We start from the raw sequence: 11,085 nt of genomic DNA, 5'->3' as shown, positions 1-11,085 counted from the left end.
TTTAAGTCTGGTTTATATGGATGGAAAGCTAAGACATAGGCCTAAAAATTTCATGAAAAGTCCAAGATTCAAAACGGTAGTTTTCAAGTTCAAATTGTAGCAACAAAAGAGAAGTCAGAATCTATCATGTAGCCCAGACACGATTTAGTGTTTAGCCCATATCGCGAGTTCTAGAAGTCCAAATGAGCTTATTCTTATTTTGTTGGAAAACTGCGATAAATGCCCAGAACTTTTATGAAGACTATCTATTCAAATGCTGATATTAGCGATGATGTTTTGTTCATACAAGAAGATAATGGTTGTCACCAAGTCAAGAGGTGACCACCCACTCAATAATTAGTCATCAAATCAATAGTTCCGAATTTTAGCCAATAAAAAGAAGCATTTGTCATACATTTAGACATCTTGGTGTTCAGATCAAGATCACTCTTTTTCTTTATATTTTGTAATGTTCAAGTTTTATTTTATGTTATATTAACTCTTGTTTATACTTTTCATTTCCTTTACTATACTTAGTTAACTTATATCATGTTTATGTTCTTATATTGTTTTTTTATGTTTTTCTTCTTCATTATGTTTAGCTAAGTTAATTTTGTCAAGGTGAAAAGGATACTCTAATGGTGTAAGAATAAGTATAATATAAACTCAACATGGACTTTAATGTTTGATACTAACATGCTTTGTATTTGTTATCTTACTCACTCTTAATACCTTACTTATTAAATGGTGAATCTAGATTTGTGTTGTACAACCTTGGTACAACACATACTTGGCACTTTCATAGCCTATTGTATGGTATAACGAACACTTGTACTAGGAAAAGAACTTGATTTGTTGTTAACATAAGTTATCACCATGAATACCTGACCACATTTACAAGTATTGACATTACTCAAATAAGATAATTAATATAATGATATTAATAATTTATAATCCGATTGGAACCTTCTTTGTGTGTGGTTTCCAGTTGAGTAATAAAAAGAGTTTATACTATATTTATTTAAAATATCATTAGTGGATCCTCTAACCTTGACAATTGTTTTATCCTTATTTAATCCTTACTTCAATATCACATCTCAGAAGTTCTCTTTAACTCCTTTTCATTTATTGTTTATAATTTTATATAGTTCACTCCCTATGATTCGACCTCGGTCTTGCCGGTTATTTATTACTTCAACACTCCTGCACTTAGGATAAGACATCAATCTTTTGATCGTGTCAGGAATTCAGATTCTTTTTATCTCTTCTCATAATCAACTTGTAGATATTTTTACTAAGTCATTTTCTACTGATTTTCGGTTCAAGTTTCATGTCGATTCTTCACCCTCATCTTGAGGGGGCATATTATAGGATATATATATCAAGGAAATATTCATATGTTTAATCTATAATGTTGGCTAACTAATAAGTTAATAAATAATTCCACTCAAAACATTAGACTTTGACTATTTGTTTTTCATTTTTTTCCTTTTAATATAATAACTTATATAGCCTATCATTAAAAAAATAAATAAATTAAATTTGCTTTAATGGAGTCATTTTAAATTTGCTTTAACTCAACTTATTGACAATTTTCTCTTAAATTTTTTTCATTTCTGATAACATATTGATAGAACACATTCAATTCATTATTTCAACTAGAAATTCAAAAGATATTACAAGTTCAAATTATTATTACAACATCTAGACAAACACAATATTCCAAGATGCTTTTTCATCCCTAACCTTCTAAAAAAAAGGCGATCACACAAAATCATGACATCTGTTGATGAAGATCAACCTGGATAGTTACTTGGGAAAGTTTGTCCAGAGATCACGAAGTTTATGAAGACGAGGAACACTATAAATCAGGCACCTCCAATTGTAGACAAGCATGAAAAACGAGATGTAGTAGACATAATGCGAGAGCTTTCCTTCAATAATTTGGTTGACGGATGGTGGAAGAATCCATTGAATATAAAGCAATGTTTGAGCAACGAAAAACACGATCCCCACCACTATAATGATGATCGCGAACACCCCATAATTGGATCCACCTACTGCTATGCTCACGGCAAAAAAGAATGACAAGCACATCATGTAAATAGACCCACCCACCATTAAGGATGAAAACCAAAGTGCAAATGGTGCAAACTTGACATCATTCAAGTTTGTCCAGAGAAGGATTATAGCTGCCACCACAGAGGTATTTAAAGCCCACACATCAAGACATAAATAACCATCCAAAAGAGATGAACCAGTAGGACTGTCAAAGGCAGTGCTGTTATGGGAGGCAGTAGCAGTGCTGTTAAATTCTTGAAGATGCTCACTCGAGTTATTTTTATCCCTTAATTGTGGCATCTGTATAGCACCCGCAAAGGTTACACCAGCAACAAGCACCGCTACAACAAGAAGATTCTCTATCCTGCTCTTTGTTTCCTGTTTCCTTGGCGGCTTGCCTTGAGTACTAGTGAAACGCTCATATAGGGATTTCTTAGGGCGGGCATGGAAGTATAAGATAGATAATGTTGTCATCTGCATAGCAAGGGGAAACAAACTTCATAATAATGAGTTTCTGGCACTTCCTCAATCGCATGCAAAAGCGTTGGCCTTGAAATCCTTTTTTTTTTTTTTTTAAGAACAAGCACGATTCTGGAATGATTTCTGAATTTTGAAAATAATTGTATAGAATCTAAATTAATCGGCCTTCAAGTAGATGTTCAAAAGAATAGGGATGACTAGAAAAAATATAGGAAAGAAGATGTGTAATATTACCGTTCCATAATAATCAAGCAGCTTGTAGTGCTTTGAACCAACTGCTTTGTCCTGTAAAAAACATAATTTTAAGTTAATGAATAGAGCTACCTCGTTTTTCTTTCTTTCCTTCTTTCCTTTTGTGCTATGGCTAGCCAACAATATAAGCCACTGAAACTGATGATCAGCCCATGTTTGGAAAGTAGCTCTTTGAGCTTAGAAGAGATAATTAACCTCAAGTGCAGTTTTAGGCTGACCAATTTTGTGTAGTCAATGTAAACTTGTACCTTTCCTTGAGAACCAGTCGAAGCGGTCGACTTTTCTGTTGTAGAATTCTTCTTTCCATCCTTCACATCTTCTGAATTAACTTCGATCTGAGGAATGAAGACAGAAATCATGTAGCAACGCAGAGCAGATAATTGTACAAATTACATGACATGAGCTCTTCTGACAAAGGATGATTGAGTATATCAAAGAACCACTCAACTCAAAAGCTTTAACAGCTAATTGAGGTTTAAGGATACGATTTTATATTATATCTTTAGTCCTGAATTTCTGTCAGCTTTTAAGAGTGTTAAGTTATATACTCTGTTTCCATTTTTTCATGACATCATCCTTTATTATGTAAAATATGATATCCTTTAGTGAAATGGAATCCTTGTCTACTTAAAATGTAACAACATTGTTTTTCAACAGAACTCTCATACCTGGATCTCGTCCGCAGGAATACTGTTCTTTGAATCAAACTGCTCTCGTTCCTTAGCAAGCTGGCAACAAAGAGGAAGCCCAGAAACCAAAATATTAAATAAATAATACTCTTAAAATATGTACTTTTGTAGCCTCGATAAATGATGATCAAATAGCATACCATTTCATCTGTTTTGTCATATTGGTCTACAGCCATTTTAGATTGTTGTTTCGCAACATCATATGGTGTAAAATTTTCATTGTTAACAATTGAATTTTTAACGCGTTTGTCACGCACAAGAACAAATGCAGCCGTGGATTGACCATGTCGTGCTGCCAAATGCAAAGGTGTATTCCCATCCTCATCCATCTCATTTAGCAGTGGTTCTACGATCTTCTGATACTGTTCGAGTATGTACCTTACCACATTGCCCTGTCCATTTTCAGCCGCTACATGAAGAATATTCTGCCCTTTTTTATTGAGGAATTCTTTAGGATATGGGAAAATATCAAGAAATTCCTTCACTAAATCAACAGATTCATTTTTGCATGCAACATGGATAGGATAGTTGCCTTCACTGTTTGTTTTATAAGCACCATTGAGAAAATTCTTTAATAGGAATCGAACTCCTTCCAGAAAACATATGGATGATGCATAATGCAGTGAATTTCCCAACTCTTCGTCAGTGAGACATAATAGCTCTGGCTTTGCTTTTGCAATTTTCTCCAATAGATCTGAAAATCAAAAGAAAATGTTTCAATGAATATAAAGATGATAGGTTTGCAACAATTGTTCGTATGTAAATCATTTTCTAGTGAGTATTGACATTGTGATCACCTATGTTACGTTGCTCGATGGCAGCATGAACAGGGGACTTTCGTTTTGGTAGGGCATCACCATCTTCTCTTGTTATAGGAATCGAAGCTCCCAAATCCAAGAGATCATCAAGTATCCCGTTCTTATTGCCATTCTCAACAGCCAGATATAAAGGAGAACTGCCGTTCTTGTTGCTGTAATAGGCCACTTCTGGATCTCTGGCAACTAGGAATTTGGCAACTTCTTCGTTACCCTTGATGACTGCGTCGTGCAAAGGAGTGTTTCGCTTTCCATTTGCCATCCTCATCAAGCTCGGATTCAATTCCACGAGAGATTTAATTGTATGAATAGCCGTTCCTTCTCTGGCAGCAAGATGAAGGACTGTGTCGTTCTGGTTGTTTGCCATGGTGATTAGAGAAGGAAACTCTTTAACCAGATAAGCTATAATATTGTCACTTCCATAGCTTACAGCTAAGTGAAGCAGTGTATTCCCGCAGGGAGTCACTAGCTTCTCTGTTAAATGTTGCTGGAAACGTCTTTTCAAGGCCTCAGTATTGTCCTGCTTCACACACTCATGTAACTGACTATCTATCATTGCATTTTCTAAGTGATCTCTCGGAATCGAGTTTTCATCTATGTTTATCTCTACGGCGCTAGACATTGCAAAAGAAAATATTAGGTCACTTGAATCAGCTATACCTATCACTTATCAGACAGCAGGGCTTCTAATTCAAATAGGCTAGACTGCATGTCAATGGAATCTGAAGTAACGTGAATCTTACTTTTTTTTTTATTTGCAAGGATACTTTGATTACTCAAATACTTCACCCATTTCGTTCTGGAATCTTGGCTGTGGTTAAAGCAGCATCTAAAAAAGGAAAAGGAAAAGGAAAAGGAAAAGGAAAAGAGGAAAATTCTTAACTTGAATTTATAACTCATATACAGCGTGCAGTTGGGAGAATCCATGGTTTAATGAACATGATACACGATGTCATGAGATTCTTCATCTTCTCGCGGTGATTTAACTATTCAATTCAAAAGTTTCAAACTCTAACGTTAAGCTCGAGTGGTTAGCGCCTGAAGCAAGCCGAAGTCGCGGGATGAACTTGACTTGATTCTTTACTTCATCTTCTTTTTTTTTTCTTTTTGAACCTATACAGATCATGTCAGAGTAATTTTTATAAAATTTAATTTAAAACTTGAGTTAAATAAAATATAGGGTTAAATGTTTTGAAATTTTAATTGTTATACCAAATTTAATATAATGCTAAAAAATTGATATTATTATTTTTTATGTTTAAAAAAATTTAGGTTTAACTCCAATGAAAACACGTACAATAAACTAGTGATGAACTATATATGGTAATATACAATCCAAGTTGCTTGTTTTCGAGGAAAAAAAGAAGCACTAAATCATCTCCGAATTTGAATTCAATGATTTAAACTTAACGAACAAAAAGATGATAGAAGAAAACATGCGATGATCTCAATCCAAAAATAAAGAAATAAAGGTTCAAATTTATAAGTTCTCTTAGAAAAAAGTTAAACAATTAAAGGTTTATAAGCAATTTCATATTTAAAAGGGTGTTTTTGAAAGTATAGAATATAAACTTATTGATCAAAGAAAATTTTGATTGAAATCATTGGTCTTTTAGTTCCTAAAACTCAACCTAATGATATATAATTTCCTCGTAAAATTTATTCATTTCTGAGAACATATTGATGGAACACATCAAATTCGTTATTTCAACTGGAAATTGAGAAGTTATTACAAGTTCAAATTATTATTACAATAGCTAGACACACACACAATATCCCAAGATGTTTATTCATCCCGAAACGTTTTAAAAGAGGCCAATTCCACAAAATCCTGACATCTCTTATGAACATCAACCTGGATAGTTACTTCGGTTTCTCTAGAGATCAGGAAGTTTAGGAAGCTTAAAGACCTACCTCCAACTGTAGAAAAACAAGAAAAACGAGATGAGGTAGACATAATGCGAGAGCATGACTTCAAGAATTTGGTTTAGTACAGATCATGGTGGAAGAATCCATTGAATATAAAGCAATGTTTGAATATATATTATATGTGTGTATAAGTTTGGAACCTTATTCTTACTTACAAAATTATTTCAATTTAAAAATTTATGGAACTCCAAGTCCAAGAATTATTTTTTTTTATTCCAATACATTTTTTATAAAGTTTTTTGTGCCAAAATCTTTTTGACCAAGCATTTAAAACTTCAGTTTATTTTGTAATCTTTGAAATATCCTTTTAAATAAAAACAAATATGAATTTATTATTAATTACCTTACATATACAAGATAAATTACAAAATTAAGCTTAATATCTTTAACTTTTTCCTTTTTTAACTCTTGCTATATACATTCCATCATTGTTAAAAAAATATCAAGAAGAAGAAAATTAATGCATAATTCTAAAAATCCAAACCGTGAACGAGATCTTCACATCAAACTTCAACTATTTTATTCTCGATTTTTGTTTTCTTTTAATATTATAAGAACTTATGTATCCTCTCATTAAAAAATATTACAAATGCTTTAATGGAGTTATTTTAAAATGCAAGTCAAAGAATGATGAACTATGTATGGTAGTATACAATACAAGTTGAAGAGTCTAATTAAAAGAAAGTGATTTGGATCCATAGACTAGTCATACACTAAATCTCACTATTGATTCTGAATTCAATGATTTATATTAGTTTAGGAACAAAAAATAATTAAGATTTAAATTATTGTTATTTTTATCAAGCACTACATCATGTCCATTCCATTAGAATATAAACTTATTGATCAAAGAAAATGAACTCAACTTGACATTTTTCTCTTAAAATATATTTATCTATGAGAGAACATATTGATAGAACACATTCAATTCATTATTTCAATAGCTAGGCACACACAATATTCCAAGATGTTTATTCATCCCAAAAATAACCTTTTAAAAGAGGGCAATCCCTCAGAATCCTGACGTCTCTTGATGAAGATCAACCTGGATAGTTACTTTTCTTTCTACGGAGATCAGGAAGTTTATCAGTCAGCCACCTCCAACTGTAGACAAGCACGAAAAACGAGATGTAGTAGACATAATACGAGATCAATCCTTCAATAATTTGGTTGACGGATGGTGGAAGAATCCATTGAATATAAAGCAATGTTTGAGCAACGAAAAACGCGATCCCAACCACTATAATGATGATCGCGAACACCCCATAATTGGATCCACCTAATGCTATGCTCACGGCAAAAAAGAATGACAAACACATCATGTAAATAGACCCACCCACCATTAAGGATGAAAACCAAAGTGCAAATGGTGCAAACTTGACATCATTCAAGTTTGTCCAAAGAAGGATTATAGCTGCCACCACAGAGGTATTTAAAGCCCACACATCAAGACATAAATAACCATCCAAAAGAGATGACCCAGTAGGACTGTCCAAGGCAGTGCTGTTCCGGGAGGCAGTAGCAGTGCTGTTAAATTCTTGAAGATGCTCACTCGAGTTATTTTTATACCTTAATTGTGGCATCTGTATAGCACCCGCAAAGGTTACACCAACAACAAGCACCGCTACAACAAGAAGATTCTCTGTCCTGCTCTTTGTTTCCTGTTTCCTTGGCGGCTTGCCTTGAGTACTAGTGAAACGCTCATATAGGGATTTCTTAGGGCGGGCATGGAAGTATAAGATAGATAATGTTGTCATCTGCATAGCAAGGGGAAACAAACTTCATAATAATGAGTTTCTGGCACTTCCTCAATCGCATGCAAAAGCATTGGCCTTGAAATCCCTTTTTTTTTTCTTTCAGAACAAGCAACATTCTGGAATGATTTCAGAATTTTTAATATAATTGTATAGAATCTAAATTAATCGGCCTTGAACTAGATGTTTAAAAGATTAGGCATGGCAAGAAAAAAGTAGGAAGGAAGAAAAGAAATAATACCGCTCCATAATAATCAACCAGTTCGTAGTGCTTTCGTGATGCCTTTTTTGTGTCTTGCTTCTTTGAATCAACTACTTTGTCCTGGAAAACAAAAACAATTTTATGTTAATGAATATAAGCCAATATAAGCCACTGAAACTGGTGATCAGCAAATATTTTATGTTAATGAATATAAGCAATGCATAACACATAATTGTTCAAATTACATGACATCAATATACTGATCGAGAAGCCTTCTGATAAAGAATGATGGAGTATATAAAAAAAAAAAAAAAAAACCACAAGCTTAAACTGTAAATTGAAATTTTAAAATATGATTTTATATTACTCCTATTTTTAGTCCTTAATTTCAGTCAGCTTATGCTAGAGCAGAGAATTGCTCGAGTGTCATAAGCTCTCTTTCCATTTTTTTTCATTACATATTTCTTTATTATGTAAAATATGATATCCTTTTGTGAAATGGAATCTATGTCTATTTAAAATTTCAGCAAAGAAAATTTCAACACAACTCTTATACCTTGGTCTTGTCCGCAGGGGTACTGTTCTTTGAATCAAACTGCTTTCGATCCTCAGCAAGCTGGCAACAAATAGGAATCCCACATACCAAAATATTAAATCAATAATACTCCTAAAATATATGCATTTGTAGCTCAATAAATGATGATCAAATAGCGTACCATTTCATCTGTTTTTTCATATTGCTCTACAGCTATTTTGGATTGTTTTTCAGCAATATCATATGGTGTCAAATTTTCATTGTTAACAATCGAACTATCAACGCGTTTGTCACGCACAAGAACAAATGCAGCCACGGATTGACCATGACTTGTTGCCAAATGCAAAGGTGTATTTCCATCCTCATCCATCTCATTTAGCAGCGGTTCTACGAGCGTCTTCTCTTGTCTGAGTATGTACCTAACTACATTGCCCTTTCCATTTTCCGCCGCTACATGAAGAATGTTCTGCCCTTTTTCATTGAGGAATTCTTTTGGAAATGGGGTAATCTTCAGAAATTCCTTGACTACATCAACAGAGTCATTTTTGCATGCTAGATGGATAGGATAGTTGCCTTCATGGTTTCTTTTATAAGCACCATTGAGAAACTTTTGTAAAAGGAATTGAACTCCTTCCAGAAAACCTCTGGATGATGCATAATGCAGTGAATTTCCCAACTCTTTGTCAGTGAGACATAATAGCTCAGGCTTTGCTTTTTCAATTTTCTCCAAAATATCTGAAAAACAAAAGAAATTGTTTCAAATGAATATGAACATGATAGGTTTGCAACAACTGTCTGTATGTAAATCATTTTCTACTGAGTATAGACATTGTGATCACCTCTGTTACGTTGCTCGATGGCAGCATGAACTGGTGACTTTCCTTTTGGTAGGGCATCACCATCTTCACTTTCTATAGGGAACGAAGCTTCCGTTTTCAAGAGATAATCAAGTATCTCTTTCTTATTGCCGTTCTCGACTGCCAGATATAAAGGAGACCTGCCATTCTTGTTGTTGTAATAAGCCACTTCTGGATCTTTGGAAACTAGGAAAATGGCAAGTTCTTTGTTGCCCTTGATCACTGCATCATGCAAAGGAGTGTTTCCCTTTGTATTTGTCTTCCTCATCAAGCTCGGATTCGATTCCGCAAGAGATTTAATTGTATGACTGGCCTTTCCTTCTCTGGCAGCAAGATGAAGGATTGTGTCCTTCTGGCTGTTTTGGATGGTGATTAGAGAAGGAAACGTTTCAGCCAGATAAGATGTAATATTGTCACTTCCATAGCTTACAGCTACATGAAGTAGTGAATTCCCAGCGGGAGTCTGTAGCTCCTTTGCTGAACGTTTTCGAACACAGCTCTTAAATGGAACAACGCTGTCAAGCTTTATAAATTCATATAATGAAGGATCCATCATTTCATTTGGCTCATGAGGCTCATCGTCTATTTTTATGAGTAGAGTATCCATAGCAGAAGAAAAATAATTATGTTAGCACTTGAATCAGCTACAAATCGGGGCTGGACTTTTATTTGAATAGAACAGAGTGCATTTCAATAGAATCTGAAGTGATATAGATGTTACTTTGATTTCACTTGCATGAATATACTTGGAGTACTCAAATCCTTCTCCAATTTGTTGTACCAAGATAATAATATAAATAATATTTTAAATTTTTATTTTCTGGTTTAAGTTTTGAACTTGGAAGGATTATGTGACATGATATTAAAATTTTGATAATTAAAATATTTTAATTTCAAATCTAATCTTTTTATTTTTTTTATTTTCATTTGAAAAATATGTTAAATAATAATATAATTTATATTTTGAGATTTTATTTAATAATTAAAATTTTTATTGATTAAGAAACTGTTTGGGAACGCGGTGCAAACTGCGTTTCTAAAAAATTTAAATTTTTTTTTTATTAAAATTTAATATGTTTTGGATTATTTTGATGTGCTGATGTCAAAAATAATTTTTTTTAAAAAAAATATTATTAATATATATTTTAACATGAAAAGTTATTTAAAAAATAATTACGAACACATTGCCGGTTCTAAATAAGCATATAGAGCAATAAAAGAAAAGGATAAAAATGTTCCATAGGCGACTGATTGTCCGTATTCTTAACTTGAGAATATAACTCACTGTGCGTACACTCAAAGATTTAAGGAACAGGATCCACAATGGCATCAGATTGTACCTGAGGTTAGGTCAAAAGATCCAAAAATTTTAACTGTTTAATTATCAGGAAGCCCAAGGATGTTTTATGTTATTTTTTTTAAAACTTAAAACTTTAATAAATTACTATGTTGCACGAAAATACCTTAAATAGATTTTTTTTCTATAGTTTTGAAACCCAAAGGCGATCCGGGGCTGGAACTAGACCGGATTT

General features: G+C 33.2%; 2 protein-coding genes across 3 annotated transcripts; both read right to left on the bottom strand.

Moving 5' to 3' along the window:
- Positions 1-1,606: 1,606 nt before the first annotated feature.
- On the bottom strand, positions 1,607-10,203 carry LOC7497373 (uncharacterized). Of its 2 annotated transcripts, XM_052446596.1 has the most exons (7): positions 9,536-10,203; positions 9,200-9,431; positions 3,602-3,923; positions 3,441-3,500; positions 3,021-3,107; positions 2,755-2,805; positions 1,607-2,514 (listed from the first exon to the last, which is right to left on the bottom strand). In XM_052446596.1, exons 1-7 carry the CDS (start codon positions 10,158-10,160, stop codon positions 1,789-1,791), a joined length of 2,103 nt encoding a protein of 700 aa, XP_052302556.1. In that variant the 5' UTR covers positions 10,161-10,203; the 3' UTR covers positions 1,607-1,788. The 2 variants fall into 2 exon arrangements, with proteins under 2 accessions (XP_052302556.1, XP_002319354.4); XM_002319318.4 differs by lacking the exons at positions 9,200-9,431; positions 9,536-10,203 and adding an exon at positions 4,259-4,941 and having other exon boundaries at positions 3,602-4,155.
- LOC7497372 (uncharacterized) lies at positions 7,116-9,193 on the bottom strand. The gene is made up of 4 exons (XM_002319317.4): positions 8,878-9,193; positions 8,718-8,777; positions 8,201-8,281; positions 7,116-7,962 (listed from the first exon to the last, which is right to left on the bottom strand). Exons 1-4 carry the CDS (start codon positions 9,064-9,066, stop codon positions 7,246-7,248), a joined length of 1,047 nt encoding a protein of 348 aa, XP_002319353.3. The 5' UTR covers positions 9,067-9,193; the 3' UTR covers positions 7,116-7,245.
- Positions 10,204-11,085: the final 882 nt, after the last annotated feature.

The sequence above is a fragment of the Populus trichocarpa genome, chromosome 13 (assembly GCF_000002775.5).
Source record: "Populus trichocarpa isolate Nisqually-1 chromosome 13, P.trichocarpa_v4.1, whole genome shotgun sequence".
Taxonomy (NCBI): Eukaryota; Viridiplantae; Streptophyta; class Magnoliopsida; order Malpighiales; family Salicaceae; genus Populus; species Populus trichocarpa.
The sequence above is the reverse complement of the archived record's forward strand: the minus strand, read 5'-3'. Positions and strand labels throughout refer to the sequence as shown.

Bases quoted from the DNA above. Each gene is read 5' to 3' on its own strand.
- LOC7497373 (XM_002319318.4), bottom strand. From the start codon at position 4,898: ATGTCTAGCGCCGTAGAGATAAACATAGATGAAAACTCGATTCCGAGA. The intron at 3,501-3,601 runs GTATGCTATTTG...CTTTGTTGCCAG, and splicing joins ATGACAAAACAGATGAAATG to CTTGCTAAGGAACGAGAGCA. The intron at 2,806-3,020 runs GTACAAGTTTAC...TGTTTTTTACAG, and splicing joins CGACTGGTTCTCAAGGAAAG to GACAAAGCAGTTGGTTCAAA.
- LOC7497372 (XM_002319317.4), bottom strand. From the start codon at position 9,066: ATGGATGAGGATGGAAATACACCTTTGCATTTGGCAACAAGTCATGGT. The intron at 8,778-8,877 runs GTACGCTATTTG...ATTTGTTGCCAG, and splicing joins ATGAAAAAACAGATGAAATG to CTTGCTGAGGATCGAAAGCA. The intron at 8,282-8,717 runs GTATAAGAGTTG...TTTGTTTTCCAG, and splicing joins CCCCTGCGGACAAGACCAAG to GACAAAGTAGTTGATTCAAA.